The sequence below is a fragment of the Carassius auratus genome, chromosome 8 (genome assembly GCF_003368295.1).
Source record: "Carassius auratus strain Wakin chromosome 8, ASM336829v1, whole genome shotgun sequence".
Taxonomy (NCBI): domain Eukaryota; kingdom Metazoa; phylum Chordata; class Actinopteri; order Cypriniformes; family Cyprinidae; genus Carassius; species Carassius auratus.
This window is the reverse complement of record NC_039250.1, coordinates 9,118,444-9,141,527: the sequence shown is the minus strand read 5'-3', so window position 1 is coordinate 9,141,527 and position 23,084 is coordinate 9,118,444. Positions and strand designations below refer to the sequence as shown.

The window sequence follows — 23,084 nt, the reverse complement described above, 5'->3', positions numbered from 1 at the left end:
ATTTGAGAATTCTGGGGAGATTATTCTATTCTCTGTCCTAGAAGGATGATGATTGGCATTAGCTCTCATGTTTGCCATTAGGCTGCAATCTGTCCTCTGTGTTTGGTATTGCACAGTATTAGGCTAGTCATCCATTCAGTGTGAAGTCCTCTGGGTAGATCAACTATTGTGCTCCATAAATCTGTGCAAAAGGGGAAGCGTCTTGACACTTTCAACAAATTGGCTTGACACTATCTGTGTTTGCGGTGCACTGAGATCTATTATACTGTTCAAAGTAGGCAAAAGTTTAACGCACAATTAAGTTTACCAAAAGCGTGGTTCAGTGCAAGACATATTAAAAGACTGATAGCATGACCCCTAAAAATGACACTTTGGCGATTTGCAGAAAAAAAGCCTAATTCTACACTACAGATCTGCAGTACTGCGAAGTTATTCATCTTCACAAGTTTTGCACATTAGCATGCCATAGATTACATTAGCTGCGAAATATATTAACAGTAAAGACTCCCATAAAATTAGAGTCATTGGTGAGTAATATACAAGCAAGAACAATTTTACGACTCCCCTGAATGGAAACTTACATACATCCATGCATGTCGAATTATATTTCAGCCCAAAGGTCAACCTCCAATCAAATATCACGGCCTCATTAACCACGGGAATGATTAGCAAAATGAAGTCAATCTGAAGTGACGACAGCAGTGTCATTACCTCTAAAGGCCAGAATGAGGTTTCCCTTAATCTATTAAGTGCTTTGCAAATAATCCTCCTTCATTTCTTCTGATCTTTATAAAGGCTAGGTGAACGCAAAATATCATTCGCACCAAACTGACAGTTCTAAACCACATAGTCTAACACTAGTGGAGGAGATTGTAGAGAATTATTTCTAATATAAGTCTCATTAATGCCGCTATATGTTTTCAAAAATCATAATGATTGTGTCATTTCTGAGCCATCAGTAGCATCAAATAGAATTGCAATGCGCTTCTTTGAAAGGCCTAATTGGGTTATTTTTATTATTATTTATTGTAAATTAGTTTTGCGGTTCTGTTTGGTGACATTAGTGATGCATGACTTAAAAAGTAAAATTGTTAAAATGGAAGGATTTTGTGCAATGTATTAAATAATGTTGTTGCATGTTCTGCTGAATTAAATTAAAATTAAAAAGGCAATGGCAACTAGCTGGCTAACACTGTTGAGGTTTTGCTAAAATAGCATCTATATATGATACATAAAATACATATACAGTTATACTTACAAAAAAAAGTATTAAAATAGCATCAATACACTTTTTAAAAGAATGACATATAAAATCATGTTGCTAAGAATAAAATTTCGTATTTTTAAAATGTCTACAATTTTCTCTCAGAAACTGCATTTCACAAGTAAGAACAATAAAATGGAAATTAACACATTAAAATGAAGTGGAAAAGCTGAAATAGTATTTTCTTGTAAAATCTCAAAAATCGAGCTCTGACCAAATTTTATTTCTGTTGTTCCAAAGATGTTCACGTTACAAGAAGAATTCAGGTGTGCTACTTTATGCTAATAGTTTGCTTAATATAAATAATTTATATAGAAAAATAGCAACCCTGAGGTAGTGGTTCACATTCGAAGCTTGCTGTCACAGTATGTGCAGTAAGCAGTTAAATCTAATATTTGCTGCTTAATTAATTTGACTGGTTTGTGTTTTTTTTGCTTTCTGTGTGTGGAAGCAAGTGTAATGGGCCCATACAGACAACGCCGCAGTGTTTTTGCATATTTGAATTATCTGGTGAATAGGAAGAATACCGGTGTTAATTGCAGTTTTAATACAACTGAGGCGTGAAAATTGAATAATTTGTTTGCTGCACACAGTCCGTAGCTGTCTTTTAAGTGCTATTTTGCCATAAGGGAAAAAAAATATTGCAAGTCACTCGTCAGTGACTCTAACAAATAACAAGCAACCTGAGAATATTAAAACTTAATGGAACTGCAGATGGAAAAGATGGCTTGTTGATTAGTAAATCCCTGCTGAATACAATCCTTCACTCTGTTCTACGCTGGCCACATGGAAAGAGTTCAACATCAAATGCTGCATGGTGTCTCTTGATGGTGTTAGGTCTACAGTATCTGAATTATCAATGCATTATGTAGTATGCTGCCTTGGAATGTCTTTCATATATAGTCTGAAAGTGAGTCCTATGTAGTGCCCTTAAGGCATGCCATAATTATCCATCTCTGTCAAGCTACAGCCGAACCTGTCTGATGAAACGAAATACCTATCAAGGTGAAATCCCTCTGCTTTCTCATTCAGCGAGCAGCCGGGGTAAATTTAGCCTTTTGCAAACCTGTACTGAACACCAGTACTAAACTGCTTCTGACATGCAAAGTAATAGGGGGGAAATAAGCAATGGGCTGTGAATACAAAACTGTGGCATTAGACATGCATACGAGCGGGTGTTCAGCGGAGTTCATTTCAAAGCATAGGAAGTGCATGGAGGTCAGTGGAACTCTTCACATGCCTGATTAAAATCCAGGACACCGACAGCATTAACTCCTTTCATTATGGTATTGTAGATGCTTTACTATCGGGGAATTTATTTATTTATTGTTTTGCAGGGCTCTTAAAGGGATAGTTCACCCAAAAATGAAAATTATGTCATCATTTACTCACCTTCATATTGTTCTGGTAGGACTCTCTTTCTTCTGTGCAACACAAAATAATTAATTTATAAGATTGTTTCAAGCAACCAGTTGAGAAACTGAAAACTGCTTCATTTTTTTTTTTTTTTTTTACCGTGATATATTTTTCAGGATTCTCTGAAATTTTTTTCAGGATTCTCTGGTTGTATTTGAAAAAGAAATCTTTTGTAACATAATGAATATCTTTACTGTTAATGCAAAATAATTAAAAGTATTAATTTATTTTCTTTTTTTTCATTCCATACTTTTCAATGAATGGCTATCATAGTTTTCACAAAAATACAAAGCAGCACAATTTATTTTTACATTCATATCGATATATTCAAATAAAATAGTTAATTTAAATTGTACAGATATTTCACAATATACAGCCGTGGTCAACATAACTGTTTAACTTTTATATATTATTTGTGAGAATAAGGGACAACAGCTGGAATCTCTGTTTACTTTCATTATATTGAAAAAGAGCAGCTTGGGCATTCAGCAAATATATATTTTATTTATTTGTTTATTTTTATAATTTTTAATTTCACCCAAGAAAAAAAGTCATAGTTTGGAACAAGTACAAGATTACATAAATTGTGTTTTGAATGAATTATCCCTTTAATTTTCCTTTAATAGCGAGCATCCGAGACAGCCTAGAAACCTTTCACTCAGTTTAATGATGAACTATATCAGGCTTTTCCCCAAGGACCATTGCTTCGAAACTGTGTGCAATGCATCAAGTCCGCTTCTCTCCATCAGCTTGGTGCTGACTAGACTATATTTTAGAGTCACGTATTAGTCCTGCTGGTGACAGCCTTGACTTTGTGGGTCTGTTGATACAGCACAAGGATGATTTTATCGCTGCAGACCAAACATGATTCAGCTGTTTACCCATCCATTTGTGTGTGTATGTGTCCATGTGTGGAGGGGAGGATTTAGTGAATTGGGGGCCCCAGACAAAAAAATAGAGGAATGGGGCCTTAAACATTTGCACACATTTTCTTAGATCAACATTGAGGTTTATTTTTTGTTTGTGATGCTTGCTGCTACACAATGGTGCCCCATAGTTGTTACCAATGTTTCTACTTTTTTATTGTACATTGTAGTATTCTTTCGTGTTGTAGGGTGGGACCAAAAGATTAGTGAGAGCAGAATGAATGTGTCACACGTTTTAAACTCAACAAAATTGTAAAATACATAAATCAAGAGCATGCTCACAGATGGGAACAAAACAGTGTTGGATTAGTTTTTTTTTTTCACTTTTTTTTATTTTTTTAAGTGGATTAGAGCCCTGCATAGGTCTCAAATAAATACCCTAGTCCGTCCTTCTTTTCCTCCTTTTCCTCCTTTTCCCTAAAAAGCTACCTTTTTCAGCTATTAAAATAGTAAAATTTTGTATGTAATGGAAAAGTGATTATATTTTTTGTTTAGTTTTTTTTTATGAAGTAAATGTAGGAAATTGTTAGGAGAGTTTTTTGTTTTTTAAAATGTAAGTGTTTTTTTTTAAGTAACGGCCAGCAGCCAGCAGACTGAATTGATCATAGCCTATATCAGGGGTGGCAAACTCCGGTCCTGGAAAGCCGCAGCCCTGCAGAGTTCAGCTTTAGCCCTAATAAAACTTGCTTGTAGCTTTCTTGTAACATTTCAGATCTTGATTAGCTTATTCGGGTCTGTTTGATTAGGGTTGAAGCAAAACTCTGCAGGGCTGCAGCTCTCCAGGACCGACGTTCGCCAACCCTGGCCTATATGTTTGATCAATTTAGCCTTCTGAAATCATCACAACTTGCCTAAAATAAAATCTATATATATGAAACAGTTCAAGCATATCACAATGTTAGTTTAAATGTTCCTGTCTTCTCGGGCTTGAACAGGAGCGCTTCACAATGATGAATGTAAAAGCGATTTGACTCACAAACTTGCTAAAAAAATATAGAAAGCTTTAAATTACTACTTTAAAATGAAATAATTCTGTTCTGAATACCTTAAAATTTAAAGGATTTGCATATGATTTGCTTAATGTGCATCTCCTATGTGAAAAGCATTTTTAGGGGACCCATGGCTTTTGGGGGCCCAAGGCAGTTGCCTACCTTTGCCTTATGGGTAAGTCTGCCCTTGTACGTGTGCATTCAGAGGGGTCAAGGTATGGCCCAGTTAACCCCTGCTGGTAGGAACCGTAATTACACAATCTAGTTCTACAAACACCATCTTTTTACAATAGATGGCCAACCCAAAGAACCCACAAACAATCTACTATTTTAGACTTTGTATGTACAGTATACTTTTTAAAAGTTTTTTTTTGTTGTTGTTGTTGTTTCAGAATGTTCTAAGAATTTATTGCAAATTTATTAAATGGAATCTTCCCTTAACGTTCACATAACAAAATAAATAATAGGAACATTAATAGGAACATTACCAAAATGTTCTTAGAACATGGTTGGAGAGCACCCATAAGCAAAGATGTCAGATTTTGAATTGCACATTTGCAACGGATATTCTCCAGGTATTATAAATGTCCTCAGTGCATACCGTTGTGATTGTATGTGTGTCTTTTGTCTCGATTTAAGATGCTAGCATTACCATGAAGATCACAGATGGAGCCATCAGGTTAACGATGTGCGCGAGTTGATTAAAATGCCTTACAGTCCTGCTGCTCAGCACTCCAAGCTCGTTATCACCTCCCCAGGCTCAAAGGTTAATTGAACATTTAATAAGGAAAAGACAAAATTATGCATTTATCCAAGCCGGACTGTGCTTAAAAGTTAATGGTTGGAAAATGATTTTTTTTGTTAATTTATTGAAATTATGTTGTGACATCCTAATAACTCAAAATAATACTCTGCTCAATGAAGGGTGTTCAAAGGGAAAGAAGAATTATAATAATTACTGGAGAGCCGGAAACATCTTTCTACAATCCACACAAATGCAGATTCTCATCTAATCAATATCTAATCCTTCTCCCTAAGAAAAACAACAGTAAATTCAAATTTACTGAGGGGCAATACGCGAGACCCAGGTATAGTCATAATCATCATCTGTGAACGATGGGTAATGTGTTACTATGTTACATTTCTCATTATAATCAGTAACTAATTAGTAGCTAATTACATGACATTGTAACTATTTTATGTAAAGTTATGATTTACTTCACATTGCTTTTAATCACCAGGCATTTTTTTTTTTTTTGTGCTCCAATAATCTTATTTATTGATTTACAGTTTAGTTTGATGATATGCTATACAGCATTGGCTATAATTAAAAGGTATGACTTCATTTAGACATGACATTTTAAAAACATATACAAGTATTATTTAGTCTAACTAAAATCAAACTTTTAAAGTGCATGTCAACATACTGACTGATAAGCATGACACACACTCATCAGAATTACAATACCCATAATTCTTTCATACTACAACATACACTACACGTAGTTCAAATCCTACATTTTGAAATTTTTCAAGTTTTTCCCATCATGGTGCATTGAGATGTTTTTAATTGCATTCATCATAACTCGAAAAAGATTATATGGTGTAAACATAGCATTAAAACATTAAATCATTTCATTATGACCTTTTTAAATAGTTAAAGACCTACACTATGGAAGTTTGTCCGTTTTGTGGCTAGTGAAATACAGACATAAAATTAGGTCCCAAAGCATCTACTGGATGACCTTGTATTGTAGCAGCAGTACAGGCTTTGTGAGATGTTTTCAGATGCACTAACTTTAGATAAAGTCGTTGCTTTAGAGTTATTGCTTTGATGTGTTCCAGTTTTATTAAAAGGCGACATTTGCCCTGTCAAAGGTGTGCTAAATTCACTCACAGGCCCCTTAGGGATGTGTCTTACCTGCATTGTAATACATGAACTATATTATGTCAGAAGTGCCGTCTTTCTCAAAACTGTTCATCTAATAGAGCCGATCAGTTTCACCGAGGTAAACCTTTTAAAGACGTGATAAGCTCACAAGGCCACTCTAACAGACAGCTGTGAAGTAGTTCCATCCAGGACAACTTCATTATCTGTTAAGTAATACAATCATAAGTCTACTTTGACCACCTCTCCCTCCCGCACTGTACAGAGTGATTGAATTATGCAGGGGAGCCTTTGACACTGAGAAAAGGCTTTTCGAATAATTGCCTTTGATCTTCTTGTCTTTCTATTTAGCTTTTTCCTCTCCATTTTGTTCTGCTCTTGCAGTAAGGGTTTGGGAACGTTGTAGCACAGTGGAAGTCAACTGAGATTGACATCTTGACATCTACGTTAATTGGCAATCGTGAACCATCGGCAGGTGCGATGAGAGTTTTCCCGCGATCAGGTGGGGTGTGTGGGAGGACAACAAACGGAGCAAAGTGGGGAGAAGGTTAACACCCGGGGGAGGGAAGACTTCAAACCCTTTTCCCTCTTCTACAGATCCAGTGCAATCCAAATTAGAGTTGGATATTTGCAGTTTGTGGTTGTCGGTTGGTTAGCAAAGATTTTCATCAAGCCTGTTTCCACAAATCAATGAGAGAGGGACACTCAGCAGGAATCAACAACTCTGCGAAGAGAAAGCTGATGCAATCAAATGTAAATTCACAAAGAGCACAACGATGTAACTGATGGAGATTTAGTCATTTTCGCTGGTCTGTTTTTTTTAAATAATGTACTTAGCAAAAAGGATTTACACATGAGAAAGCCTTTGCTTGTATTGCTATTCCTGTTATTGCCCATGAATAAGTTGCGATTCCATTCATAAATGGAACCCTCTCATTTTCTGTGTGCACGATTTTAAAACTTTTAGAACTTTTAAAATTCAGTTGCCATAAAGCATAAATTGGGAAACTAAACACGTTTTGAATTATAAAGCTTCAGTGTCGTGCTGTGGTCTTTGTTACATCACACTTGTTTTGGAACATAGGGTACAGCACAAAAGAAGATATTTTAAAGAATGTTTCAACTGTTTTTGCTCATACAATGAAAGTTGTGGAGTTTTTTTCCACGACTAAAAAACTTGTTACTCGATAATTCATAATGAAAGATATTACTAAATTTTATTCAGCAAGTGTGCTATTTGAAATAAATGCTCTGTTCTCTGTTCATTTAGAAAAACCTGATAAAATGTCTAACTGTTATCAGAAAAATATTAAACAGATCAACTGATATTAAAATAAATGTTTCTTGAGCACCAAATCAGCAGCTTAGAATGATTTCTCAATTAAAAAAAACAAAACAGCTTTTCCATTACAGAAATAAATTATATTCAAATACAAAACAATCATATTTCAAATGCAATAATGTGTCATAATATAAAAAATTGTATTCTTTTTTTATTATTATCATTTTTTTTTTCAAACAAATGCAGCCTAGTTAACCTTGGGGAGAGACTTATTTTAAAAACATAAAAAAAAACATAGCATAGCAATTCTTAAATAGAGCAACACAAAATGTGCAAAAATAATTGGCTAAAGATGTTTGTTCTGATTTGAAATCATAATACATCAAATAGAAAAACAGCTAAAGGTACTTAAAAAGCCCCTTTAAAAGGTTCACAGGGACTTAGATTCTGAATTTGGCTTTCCGCTGCAAATCCCCATATTACAGAAAATGCATAATTGCTTTTGGAAAATGATTTAAAAATAGATTCCTAAACCCCGGAGATTCTGCATGCACAGAGAATATATGCATAGACTAATCATTTTTTAACACATAGTGAAAAAGAAAATTTTTAATAGCACTCAGTCATCATGGAAAAAATGATTTTCTGTCTCCTCAAGCTGCTGCTGTCTGTCTCTCTTTCTCTCTGAGATTTTACTTCTAATGAAATTACTGCCTTCGCATTAAAACACATCGACTTCTTAGATTACTGTGAAAAATCTCTGGGATTTGTACCGAACAAATTCCAAGGTGTGATTTTGGTGAGACTGGTGCTCCTGTAAAGTCAATTTAAACTTGGCAGCCGCACAGCAGTTCATTTGAAGTTTGAAGGATCTGGATACTCCTGCATACAAATTCGGAAGGTCTTTTTTTTCCGCTTTCATGTTCTTGCCTTTTTAATGTGCAGTCAAAGCAGTTGCTTTGCCATGAGTACTCCTCCAGCCAAACCACAACATGATTGAAAGCACTCAGTGAAGGCATCTCCTTTCCACTCCATCTCACTAGCCCTTTACAGCCATCTGTAGCTGCAGATGCCAGGCCTGGGCTGCACTAATAGAGCATTTAGCTGACAGATCCACAGTGTCCCGCTTCAAACCTCTAAATGTCCTTTAGGTGCATGGAGGAGTGTCTGCCTCTGTGGTCTCTGCTCTATGGGGCCCCAGCAGCACAAACTCATAACCTTCAGTTAAAATACTGCCCCCTGTGTATGTGTCTCCTTTGCATATATTTTCAAGGTCTGTCTGTTAAAACGGTGCTATTTGGGTTTTATATTTGTCCTAGATTTTTTTTAAACTCTATTTTTTTTCCACTACTGTCCTATTTTAATGGTAGTCTCATGACATTTCTCTTTGTTAGGCCTAATTTTTTTTATCTGGACTAGTTTACTCTGCTATATATCACTGGCCACTAGTGGATCTTTGTTAATGTGTTTGGTACATCCTGGTTCTACTTTTCTTTTTTTATCATAAAGGCAACACAGGGCATATGCAATGACACAGTTTAATGTATTTCCTTATTCCAAATTAATTGGAATTATGGCATATTCCATTAATTGGATTACGAAAAATGTCTATAATATTATTGATTGCAGGGGATGTAGTGGGGGATTTCTTTTGTAGTGCAAAAAAGTACTTACTAACCTTTTTTTATTATTATAGTTTTTATATTCATAGTTATATAGTTTATAATTATCCCCCCTCCCCATTATCTATTTTGATTATTTGTCAGTACTCTGATATTTTGTGGAGAGTTCAACAAAAGCTTTTACAGATTTTATTAAACTATGAATCTCTCCCATTTAAATTCAGATACATAACTTCAGTTATTATTAGTCATGATATATTAATTATTTTATTAAAAAGCTAAACATACAGTAAACTATTTTACAAACATAAACTGTATTGACTAATTGTAAAGAAAATGTACATTTCATTTTGAGTGGTGCAACATTTTACTATAAATTAAACTATAAATGGCCACTCTTTTTTTTAATACAAAATCCCTAACAGAGTAATATATATTTTTTCATATATTCGTGCAACCTTGAATACGCTATAAAATTTTGAAGAAAGATTATGAAATCAAACATGTTTCTTTTTTCATTGGAATTATATGCACTTATGACCCCTACACGATAAGACCAGGAATTTTTATTAAGAGACCATATACAGTCAGTTTTGCATTTCATGTTGTATTTAAAAGGATACCAATTTTGAATAACTGTTAATTGAGCCTGACAGGGCTGTGTTAATCAGCCTTCTTTGAGCTCTTCAGTACAATTGAAACAAACAACACCCCAAAATAATTATTCAGCTTGTCCTAGTATAGGAGTTTAATAGTATCTCTGGGCGTGAGGACTATATGTCTTTGCGGTTTGGGGATTTTGGGAAGTACAGTGCCTCTGAGGGTTGGGCTCTTTTGTCCTGATTATTGGCAAGGTGCCCAGGGAAACAAAGGCTCACCCCGAGCACCTGAAGCAAGGTGACTCCATCACTGGCAGAGTCAGGAAAGAGGGTGTCTGGTACCTCAGAGCCAGGCTGTTTTCCTCTTTTAACACTTTCCTTGATTAGAATTGGTGTGCCTATCTCTCTCCTTGCAGGTCCAGGTGAGACAAGGTGATGTACGTCCTGTACTCTCTTCCTGGGTGGCAGTAATAAGAATATAATGGGTGTGCATTTGCATTTGTCTACTCTGATATTAAATAGCTCTATATTACACAAATGTGATGGGTTCGGTGTGACAGAACAGGGGAATGAATCTTTGGAGCTCAAATCAATACATAAAACAACAGGCCAAGAAGCCAACCAGAGTTCTGACTCAGAGCAAGGTCGAGGACGAAGAGCTCGTCTCATAAAATTTCACAGATGCATAAACACCTGAATATATCACCCGACACACTCTCTCAATTCAATCTGCTGCCTCCCATCTCAGAGTGAGAGGAACGGAGCGAGAGAGAGAGGGAAATTTAAATAGCTGTCCGATATGTTTATGTGTTGGTGTAGCTGGGGGACTCCATGCCAAGGAGCAGTGCTCAGGCCAGGGACTGGGATAAAATTAATCCAGCTCTGACCCTGACGCCGAACACAGGGAGGGAGAGTGAGGCGAGCTTTTCACAGACCTATCTGCATGCTTCCATCAGTCATAGTGCCAGCTATGCAATCAGGAAGGGTCAGAACATCAATAAGAAGTAAACGAGTGTCTGAACTCCTATGAACCCTAACAAATTCTCCTCTAGGTCAAACAAGGAACCTGCCTATGATGAATCAAAACTGCTCTGGAACATATTTTTTCATGATCAGTTTTTCATAAAGCCTTGTTAGACGGATTGATTGATTATGAATAATTAAGAACAAATTTCATTATAATTAGTTGGTCTGCAACCTGTGCGTCATCTGCTAGTGTGGTCATTTACAGTACTGCAGAACAATGCATTTCTACGCACAAAACAAATAATGTATAAAGTAAATAATAGAGCTCACAGTGTGCAAGACGCAAAATGTAAAAAAAAAAAAAAAACATGATACCGCTTTAATTGAAATGCTTTAACCAATCTCACAAGTGTGAGGTAACACGATTTGCCCTTTTAGGTACTTTGACAGATGTGTGCACTGTTCAGTGCATTTTGCAGCTATTTCCATATACGTAAATGTTAGAAATGACAGCAAACGTCACAGATTTAACCAAGCAAGCGCAAGTCTGATTGAATGCATGCGTATCAAAAGGGAGGCAAATGTCAAAAGAGAGTGAAAGGGAGCACATACTTCTGACTAAAACAGAGTGCTGCAGTAATTAAATATTTTTGTATGCAAGCTCAGAAATTAGCATCACCCTGTCTTGCCTCAGGAAAACACAATCACATTTTACAAATGCCTTTTGGATTGTTGCAGAAAATAAGCTCTGTGACCAACAAAAATTAAGTTTGATCATCGTAAATTTTTCCAACAACTTTATCAGTCTTTATTTACATTTTTTTTTTGTTTGAATAATTTGCAAAAGCACAAGCCACTTTTAGCCACTTGCTAGCAACGATTTTAAGCAAGAGCTTAAACAAAAATCACAAGCGGGAATTATGTATTAATCGTAATCAAAGTTAAAATATCTGAGCTTTTGTTAAGCAAAGACTTTCAGGCATTTATCCAAAAACCCATTGACTTCAGGATGATGGAACCAAAAATGCTAAAATGTTTCTGAATTTTGGCCTGTAAAGATATGTATCCCTGCAGCACACGATTCATTTGTGGTGTGAAATAGTACTTGAATGATGCATGACAGCGAGTCCATTAAACTTCACTGAATAAGAGTACACTCGTGTGCGTCAAATAGAAAGCTAACACAATAATTTAGACTAAAATACATGTTCTGAAACAAGCCTTAAAACTGAAACAAGGCTAAATTGGTTATAGATATGTTGTTAAACAATTGCTTTTATTTGCAGTTCTTGTTCAGCTACAAAAATGACTTGAAGCACCTTGATTGTCAGTCTAATAAGTGTTTACAGTGTACTTTCCTAGACATAAATATTTATTCAGCTCATTTATGGTTGCTGAAGTAATACTAGTTAATATGAGGGGTTTGCTGGGAGTTAATTTCCATACGCTCTCAATGTAACATGAGGAGCACAGCCCTCAAGTTGGCCCTCAAGGTTAATGTAATCTGTCAGGACTGGCCCAGATGTTTAATGTCACATACACACATACATGTACAGGTTTGTAAACATGTGCACATGTGCACAAAATTGAAGTGTTTAACTCTCTCTCTCTCTGTATTGCTTCTTTTTATATCCCTTTCTCTTTCTTTTCTCTCTCTCTCTAGTATTGATTATTTAACCAGAACTTGAGGGGGTCAGTGGGGTTAAGTAAACCAGTCCAGTGTTTTCTGTACAGAAACAGAATAGCGAAACTTGGCCCTTCCTGCCAGCTCTGAGACATTCCTATAATAGACTCTAAAATGAGACACGGCTAACAAAAGGCCACTAGAAAGGAAAATGATTTGGAAACTGACAGAGGCACACACACACACACACACACACACACACACACACACATACATACTGTAGCACAACAAGCACTTATATTTGCTGCCCTGTTAGCTAAATAAAACAAATGCATTAGGAAGAGGATGCTATTTGTGAAATGATATATCACTTTTATTACTATATACTGAATAATGCAAACAGTCCGATGGTTTGGTGGTTGCAAACTGGGGACTGTGTTCTCCAAAGGTTAAAAAATGACAGTTCTGAGTTTTTGTTTTTATTATTATTATTTTATGTTATTTATTTTATAACTGACAAACACTGTTCACTTCTTATTTTTTTCTGGCTACCACAAATATATCCAAAATCAAATCAAGGAAGATTTTTTTTTTTTCAGATGCTGCTGATGTCTTCATGAAAGTAAATATTACACGCAGCATGATCTAGTCAACATGCATTACTGTAAATCTTTTTCAGATTCAAACATTCATGACAGAAGGAAAACATTATTAGTTGATGCATAAATTGTGCCTTTAACCTAAAATAAGGATGTATAAGTTCATATTTTGGCCCCATTCTATTTAGTTTTTCACATTCTTAATAAAATGTCTGCCTTAATTAATTTAAAGGGTACTGTGGTGTGATGAATGAATTATATTTATATAAATACATTGCTATATTTATATAAATAAATGTTTATGTATTCATATTGTTGGCTCTTTGACACACTGCTATTTTTTTTAAATGTCTGGTAATTGCATAAATGTAAAAATTGCACTTAGTCTCTCAATAAATATATCGTAGCACCTTACATAATAATCGTAAAAGAATTAGCAAAATATATTTAAAATTCTTTTTTTTCAAATATCAATATCCTAAAAGTATTTCATCCCAACTACTCATATTTCACAACAATAAGTATTTTCACAGATTTGATCTTGTACTTGTATTTGTAATGTATTTACAGATGAATCACTATTGTATGACATGGAATTATAAACTCTGAAAGATATGTATTTTAATAAAATGTAGATGAATGTATCTTAATAAATTATACAAATCATGAAATGAGCAGACATGTTTAACCAACACAGTAAAGAAAAAGAGAGAAAAAAAGAGACAGGACATTATCAATGAATTAAAAAAATAATAATGATCTAGTAAAACACCTGTAAAAAATCAATAACTCCTACAGTATATTTTCCCCTATTTGTAAGGATTTTATTTTCTCCATTGAAGATATCATTATAACTATAACAATTTAGTCTAATTTCATATGCTCTGTCACATACTGAGGTTGAAGCTACTGTGCTAGGTGAGGCAATGTTAACTAGTGTTAGAACTCTGAAATGGTTATGTGAATTAACCGTGGAACCGTGGAACTCCCTTAGGTCCTGCAAACTAACCACTCACATAAATGCACCAAGCCATGCTGTATTCTCATATCCTAGATACTTTAATATGGATGCTGCTGTTCCTCGCAAACCCGCACACAAACACTTTAATATTGATGGGGAAATCCATAAAATTGCTTTCTTCACTCTTATCAGCTCCGGCAAGAAATGGAAGTCATTGCACTCTTTATATCTTAAAGTCTGTAACTGCAGCTCCCCGCGGGGTTTCATTTCTATCCATTCGGGAGTGACGGAGTAGCTCATAGTTCGTGTGATGCTCTTTATTCTGGAACAGAGAGTTCTTGTTCTGCATTAATTGTTGTTTGCTGACCTTTAGCCAGCTGGTGTGCTTGCCATCTTCTCCCAGTCAAGCTGTTTCATGCTCCAGCCTTTGTGAAATGGTCAAATGAACGATTGAATTACTGTAACGGTAGCAGACGGGGCTTAGAAGAAGCTATGCTGGCATAGATCGAGTGGTGCATGTTAAGATGCAGAATCAGTGTTATTGCAATCAAATACCTTACAAAAGGCACATTAGTTGCCATGGAGACATTGATAACTACAGTATGCTGTTTTTGTTTGTTTTCTCTTCTTAGGTCTGGCTGTTCACCAGATCATCACCATCACTGTGTCCCTCATCATGATCGTTGCAGCCTTGATCACTACTCTAGTCCTTAAAAACTGGTAGGAAACATTCTGTTCTTTCAGCAATGATTTTTCTGTCTGTTCCTCTCGTCTGTCTCTCCCTATGCCTGTCCCTCAGTCTGTTTATTATCTTTTCAATCTGTCCGTCTCTATCACTCTGTCTGTCAATGTGGATAGTGACCTCTCATTGCGCCAAACAATCTGGACACTCGTACACAATAGCTTTTCCCAAACCTCTTGAGCTTCCTCCAATAGGCAGTATTTTAAGGTACCTAAGATACCTTCTTTTGGAATTGTACGGATCTTCTACAGAGAGAGCAATCCCAGAGTGCACTGCAACATGAATGTGTGAGTAATTGTAATTGTAAAACTATTTCTTAAAAAGGTTGATAATAAAAAAATAACATCAAATAACTAGAAACTGACTGTTTTTCAGATGTGAGAGAAATTTTCATTATTCATTATTAATTCAATACAGAAAATTGTTCCTAAAAAAACTTGTTACTAATTATAAATGATTTTAAAATAATTTATTATTTATTATTATAATATATCATTATCCAAGATAATGCTAAGCAGCTGGTAGTGGTATTAGTTGTAATAATAATAATAATATTAAGAATAAATTATTTAAGATAAATGTTAATTATTTAAAATTAATTAAATACTGAAAATGGTTTCTAAAAAATGTTAATAAAAACATTAAAAATAATTATAAAATAAAATAAATATCATTATACAAGGTGCAGAAAAATCTGTAGGAATATTAATAATTTTTAAAATACAAATTAACAAAAATACATACAATAATTTTCAAAATAATCATTAGAAACATACTGTTTTACACCAAATGTGTGTGTACTACGTATATTTATACTAAAGTGTCGAGTTGATCTTCACATTGAAAATAACTTTTGTCAAGCCATTTTGGGGCACATTGCTGCCTATGTAGAGCATTTTAGATCAGCCTTTTATGAGGTTCCATTTCAGAATGCCTATTTAGGAAACACACAGCGAGGATGCTCACTAGGTTTCGAACAGAGCTAAATTTGTCTGTGTCTGCCTCCCCAGTCCCTGTTAAATGTAGGACAGACACAGCGGTTCAAGGTATGATTTTATGTTGGCTTTGTGAATTTGGTGCGTGTTTTTGTAGTTGTGCGCAGTCCGGGAATGGCCGACACAGCAGCCATCAGAGGAAGATCAACCAGCAAGAGGAGAGCTGTCAAAACTTGACCGACTTCACGCCCGCTCGTGTGCCCAGTAAGGTGGACATCTTCACCGCCTACAACGACAGTTTACAGTGCTCGCACGAGTGTGTGCGGGCCGGCATACCGGTGTACACGGACGAGATGATTCAGCACACACCCATCTACAAGACCTCCTACAATGGAAACAGGCAAGAGTCCAACATTAATAAATATTCCTAGGAAAAAAAATGGGCTGGATGTTGCTACTGCTGACCAAGTAGTTTGGACAGAGAAGAGACTGCACTGACAGCCCAGTCCATACATTTTGACAGGGTTTGGATACCTCATAGCATAGAGTAGGTTTAGTGCTGTCAGAAATAATGTTCATTCTGAAAAGCTTGATCACTGGACCAAAGCAGAGCAGAAGAAACATTATGCACCAACGTATAACATGCTGTTTAAAGTGCACATTTTAAAAAGGGGCCATTTACATGACTGAAAACGGAAAACCTTTAATGTGCCTTGGCTGTTTGTTTACACTAGTGTTCATTTTGTCAGCTATTTTCATTTTTGTCTTATTCTTAGTCCTGGGCTAAAATGTCCTTGTTAGTTTTTATAATATTTAGTCAACCTTATCCAATTAAGTTTTAGTCGACACAACATTTTAGTCTAGTTTTAGTCCAAGAAAATCTAAAGTATTTTAGTCTAGTTTTGGTCAAAGGAATCCTGAAGTATTTTAGTCTTGACATTTAAGCAATATTATTATTATTAATCAACCATACAGCAGTATTAATTTTAGCAGCCATTTTTAATTTAGTCTTTGTCTTACTCAAATGTACATTTCAATTATCATATTTAGACAAACTTGTCCAGTTTTTGTTTATTCAATGAAATGAGCATTTTATTTTTTTAATCGATTAAATTTAAGTCACATTTTCATCATACTGTATAATTGATAAAATGATCAAAAATAAAATAAAATTCTCAAAATTATAATCGCAATGATTGTTGTCATTTGAGAAATTTACATTTGCATTAGGCTTTTTATTGTATAAATCAACACCAAAGACTTATGCAATCTCTCTGTCTACATTATGAATACAAACGGAAAATATTATAACAGTGAAACTAATTCCATAATTGCAATAGTCTATTTCTCTGTTTAAACAACAGCGATTGAGTAAGTGTATTTATTCAGTGATCATAATCGCAAACAACATAGTGGGATCTCTGAATACTGACCGGCTGAATGACGCTATCATTTAGTTTGCTAAACTCCAGCTTGTTTAATTCTCAGATCATCAGCAGCTGCACTTCTACAACGAGGAGTGACCGCGTGTGCGTGGTTTCCAGCTTGCTTAAAATAAGCGAAACACACCGGGCAGAAAATGTATAAATTTAACAGCGAAGCTCTGATTCGGGTATTAGAACTCTTGATATCTGGCATCCGTACTCAGGAGAACACTCTCGTAGTAAAGGCGCGTAGAGCAGTCTGCAATAACATTTTTCTCTGAAAATAAAAAGAGGTTTTTCGGTAAAGTATTTCTTTTTTAATACATTTTAGTCTTGTCTTATTGTATCAACGAAATTGAATGCTGGTATAATCTTAGTTATCGTTTACTGATTTATTGTCGTCTCGCCTTAGTCATGGAAAAAAAAATTGTCATAGACTTAATCATGGGAACATTTTTCGTCATAGACTTCGTTAACGAAATTAACCCTTATTTACACAACTACGCTATTTTACATGACACCTAAAATCGAAAAAAAAAAAGTTTAAAAAAGTTTTTAAAAAACGATACCAGTATTGTCACAATGTAAACTATATTAAATAAATAAATACATTGAATGTTTCTTTAAAAAGTGACATCACCATCTACTGGTTTGCACAATACAGCGTTTTAGTCATTTTCATGTGACCGGAACATTTTTGCTAAACTTTTCAAAAATGCAAAGGAAAACTTTTCAGTTTTTCCCTGATTTATCTTTTTTTCATACATCTTTTTTATATAACTCAGAAAAAAGGTACAAAGTAAAAAATAAAAATAAAAACCTTTTGACCCTTATTAACCCCTAAATGGTACATATAGTACCTTTAATATTGCCTACAGTGTAAGAATAGAGTTTTGTACCTTTTTTCTGAACTGTACTTTAGCTGACAGACAGTTGCCATATTAAAACTTTCTTAGAGAAGTTGCATTTTTAAATTCATCCTGTGTAATGCACAGACAGACAGACTCTCTGGCAGTTGCATCATGTATCATGCTGTTATTTCCTGTAGTTATGAGTTATTTTTGAGCTATTTATGACAGCTTGTCAAGTTAATAATAGTCCAAATTTTAAATGTCAGTGGTCTTAAAACCCCTGCAAGAATGTGATAGTTTCACCACGCATACATGTTTTTCCCTGCTACAATCTTCAATAATAGAATAATTTAGCCTTTAATGTGAATTTTGAAAATAACCAGTTGAATCTGCCAGAGAGTCATTATTTTTCAGATAAGTATGTTGTGACAGTTGTGTATTCATGTTTTTGTCCTTCCATTGCCCTTGTTTTTATAAAAGACTTACTATGAGCTTTAAGTTGTATGAATAATTTCAGTGCTGCTTCATTTAATACTGTATGCTTCTGAATACAAAAGCCTAGATGAGAGGGTTTAAAGGAAATGTAACTGTGGGCGCTTTGTTTGTGGTATAATGCAGTCGCCACATAAAAAAAGAGTCTTGAATCAGGGAGTGGGACAGAAGTGCTTATATCTGTGGGATTGAAGAGCTGATCTGTCTGTCTATTCCAGACCGTCGCCCACTGAAAGGCAGCTAATCCCTGTGGCCTTTGTGTCTGAGAAATGGTTCGAGATCTCCTGTTGAGGCCCTTTTACTACCTTTGGGTTGAGCCCACGTCTTCAATTTGTGCCCTGGTATGTACTGTATTTCTTATGGCTCTGAAGTCTATATGATGTAATCCTGACATGCTTTTCCAGTGCTTGTGTACTTACTAGAAAATCACAGTTCCTCAGGGTTTAACAGGGATATTTCACTAGTCATAGAACTGAAATGAGTTGCAGACTTGTGGCTCCTTGAAAAATACAGCTGTTTACTGTTAGTTCATGTTAGCTCAGTTTCATTAAATAATATTAAACAGATACAAATTTGTTGTATTATTGTAATAATGTTATTTTACTATCATGATATACTATGGTAGTTTTTATTAATAGATTGAATTTCTTATATATTCTGTTTCTATTTGAATTGTTGTGAAAATTTTGTTTTTTGTGTTTTTGTCAGTTTAATTGTGGTTTTATATGTTTGCATAGTTTAAATAACTTTTTATTTCATGTTTTTTATTTGAGAATATCAAGTTAAGCTAAAATGTTTCTTTGGGAAATAGCGGAATTAAATATTTTATTTCAGTTAACATTTATTTGTTTATTTATTATTATTTTGTTTTTTACAGTTTTAGTTAACTGTAATAACCCTTAAATTAGTAATTATGGATTTTAACATTAATTAAGATTACAATGATTACAATGCAGAAGTAGATTAGAAGCAGAAGTTTTTATATTGTTAGTTATAAAACTTTAAAGTGTTACCAATTACTTAATTTAGGTTAATATTAATTTCTATATGTACTAATATATTTTTATAATCTCAAGTTGTATAAAGTTAATGCATTATTTTTTCTTATATATTTTTTGAGTAGTTTATTCACATTTTCCAAAGCAACTTACAGTGCATTCAGGCTATACATTTATTTTTACCAGCAAGTGTGTTCCCTGGGAATTGAACCCACAACCTTTTGCACTGCTAACGCAATGCTCTACCAATGAGCCACAGGAACATAACCCTATCAGTTCTTATTTTATTTAAAAAGTAATATATATTTAATATTTAAAAACCTAAATTGAATCTTTTCTACTTTCAGGATCTCATTGGAAAACCTGTGAATCAAAAACAAAAGACTAAAACACAATAAAGCAAAACAAAACCACAAGAACAACAACGACAAGCAATTACAGAGTTGGGAAGCGAGACGAACAGGCAGTCCTGTCGGATCTCTCTAGAAGCAGACTGAAGATGTTTATTTTTCTAGACTGATGCAGTGCTATGGATACCACTCCCAAATTATTTTCCATAGACGTGATAATTTTAGAGATGATACACCTAGAGCTGATTTATTATATACGTGTATTACTGCACATGTGGGGTGTGCTGGAGAGGAGAGGCTGCGGGGACGCTCTCTGACACGATACGTCTGCTTGTGTAGAGAAAAGACTCTCCTGAACTTTGTGCCAATAATGCCATTATGTGCCACTACATATATAGATGGGACGCGTTCAGTTTCGTGGAAAATTACAGACACATCAAGTAATTTCAGTGACTGTCTCCCAATATCAATCTGTCGTCCGTTTTTGTATAAAAAGTATGAATATGTATTTGAAATATGTTTTGAAATAGCTGAGGAAATGTGTTACAAATGTCCAAAAAATATTTATATGGAGCACTATTCATTTAGAGGAAAAAAAAAACTGAACCCAGTGAGGAATAGTATAGCCAGGTTTTAATTTAACTACATTGTTACTAGGCCCCGTTTTAAAGGAATAGTCTCTATTTTTATACAAACGATGTTAAATATGAGTCAGACAGACCCAATTCAACTGGACTCTTGGGACTGTTAATCTGTGAGCGGAGGTTCAATGAAAAGTATTTTTTACGCTACCAAACAATGTGGAAGCCGGATTCAGTATTCATTTACAGCTTTTTTGATTTGCCAAAGCCATGCTTCAGACACTTGTTGAGTTTCCTTTTTTTTTTTTTTTATCGCTGATGAGAAATTCCGTGTACGGGTTAATCATGTTTACGGACTCACAGACCCTCAGAGAGGTGTTGGATACCCGAGAATTATCAGACAAATGTTAGTTTGTGGGTCGAGCCTAAATAACACAATTATCTATTAAAACATTACAAAATGGTTAATAAACCTCCTCTATGCTTTAATTACAAGACTTTTTTTAAATTAATCACAATTATCAGCCTTGTTAATAGACTCATAAAAGACAAAATATTGTGTTCATTTTTTTTCGTGCCTAGTAATTTGTGCCATCTTGATTTCATTTGCGTTTACTTTTATATTTAAATCTGCAACAAAACCATGAATGTCCCTTTCATTGTGTGCTATGTTTTAATTTGAGCTAATCGTTTATTTTTCATCGTTTTACATAGTTTGATTTATTAAAGCAGAACTGACTCAAAGGCAAATATTCCATCAGCAGAAACAGAAATGTCTAGTGCCGGTAATTTTAATAGCAATCAGAAATGCAGTAATATACAAACAGCATGAAACTTGCCAATCAGTTTCATTTATTGATAAAGTCAGCAGGAAAAAATTACACTTTGGATTAGTGCGTGTGTGTGAGTTTGTGTGTGAGAGAGAGGAAGACAGTGTGTGTGTGTCTGAAATCGCAACTCTACTCGAGCATCACTAGACCAAAGAGCTCCGCTGTGGGAAGCAGTGCATGAACAGACCAGGACAGTTATTCTGTACAAGACAAGTAAAGAAAATAAGAGAGAGGATAACTGTTATTTTATCCCAAACAGATGTTTAATGGTTACAATTACATATTGTACAAAGGCAAACACTGTGAACGAGGAAAATAGTTGTTTGCAATAGTCTGTCACTAAAGGTGAAATGTGTTGGAGTAAATTTAATCATAGGTTTTCAGATGTTCCTCAGAATGTTTATAAGCAGTAGAGAATTGTGATTCCTGTTTCCATCTTTGGAAGACAGCAATACAGATGAAGTTTTGTCAACTCTTTTCTTTTTTTTTTTTCCTCCACAGTTGTCTATAATTTAGGACCAATTTAGGAGATCATGTGAACCACACTGGCCAATCATGTTAGATATTTAGAAAAGTGCTAATTATATACTACACTAAGCTCTGTATTATGTACATGTGTAAATGTGTTTTCTATATATTTACCTCTATTCTATCTTGTGATTTTTTAAATCCTGCTTTTCACAGGATCATTGGAAAATTTTGAAACCGTTTTTTTGTTTACATTGCACAAGTCGCTGGAGAGGTTACAGAAAGACAAATATACACAATTTTGTTGTGCCAAGCCTAAAAAAAACTCTGCTGTAGCTGTAGTTCTCCTAATAATTAGGAAATTCCAGGTCATTTGCATTACATTTTAATACAAGGAAACTTTATGGGATGACATTTGTTCATTTATTTTTTTATTTTTTATTTTTTTTTTTTAAAAACAATTCAGGTGTTTTGTCATTCTCTTTCTCTCAGAGAATGAAAATAGCTCCAAACCATCTCAGTCGAGAGCTAAATAAACTGAACGTCAGTTAAAAAAACACAATAAATCTGAACAGACGACCCTCTGACTGCCGGCACAGGAGAAGACATGTCTGGAGTTTGACTGAGTGTGGAATGTTGATTTGTTTCTTCGGTCTTGAACAGAGCTCAGAATCAGTTGAACAAAAATCTGCTGAATAAAAGGTTAATTGACTTTGTGCTAAGCCCCGCCTTAAAACACTACTGACCAATCCTACTGTACTTTACCAACAGTTTGCCATATCATAAAACAAGCATATGGAAGTGTGTTTGAATAGTTTTAATTTTATAGAAAGTAATATATTATATTATATTATATTATATTATATTATATTATATTATACAATTTGTGTTAATAGGTCAGTTTATTTTGCCTGGATTTAATATTATTAAATGAACATATCTTTAAAGAAAAAATGAAGACAGTAATTTTCTTTCTTTCCCACATAAGAATAATGCTTTTATTTTATTAAATTTTTTACACATATGGACACATTTTAAACTCATGCTTTTTATGTATAGCTCCTATCGTTTCAGATTGTAGATTCTATAAGGCTTGTCGAATGGAACAACAGAACCAATGGGACACTGGTTAGGGGAACAAACAATTGACCATTTTCATTTGTCCGTTACACCTGAATGTGCTTTCTCATTCATTTCGAGTCTATCAGAACTTTCTCTGAATGAAACCTGCTGAATTCAGTGCAATATGATGTTTTATATAGCTATATATATATGAA

General features: G+C 34.6%; 1 protein-coding gene across 1 annotated transcript in view; it reads left to right on the top strand.

Annotated features, from left to right (window-relative positions):
* LOC113107209 (adherens junction-associated protein 1-like) overlaps positions 1–20,529 on the top strand; it is a 43,949-nt gene extending 23,420 nt beyond the window's left edge. Inside the window, exons 3-6 of the mRNA XM_026269554.1 lie at positions 14,769–14,856; positions 15,971–16,213; positions 18,799–18,921; positions 19,926–20,529. Coding sequence (XP_026125339.1) covers positions 14,769–14,856; positions 15,971–16,213; positions 18,799–18,871 — 404 coding nt within the window. The 3' untranslated portion in view covers positions 18,872–18,921; positions 19,926–20,529. The remainder of the gene's footprint in view (positions 1–14,768; positions 14,857–15,970; positions 16,214–18,798; positions 18,922–19,925) is intronic.
* Positions 20,530–23,084: the final 2,555 nt, after the last annotated feature.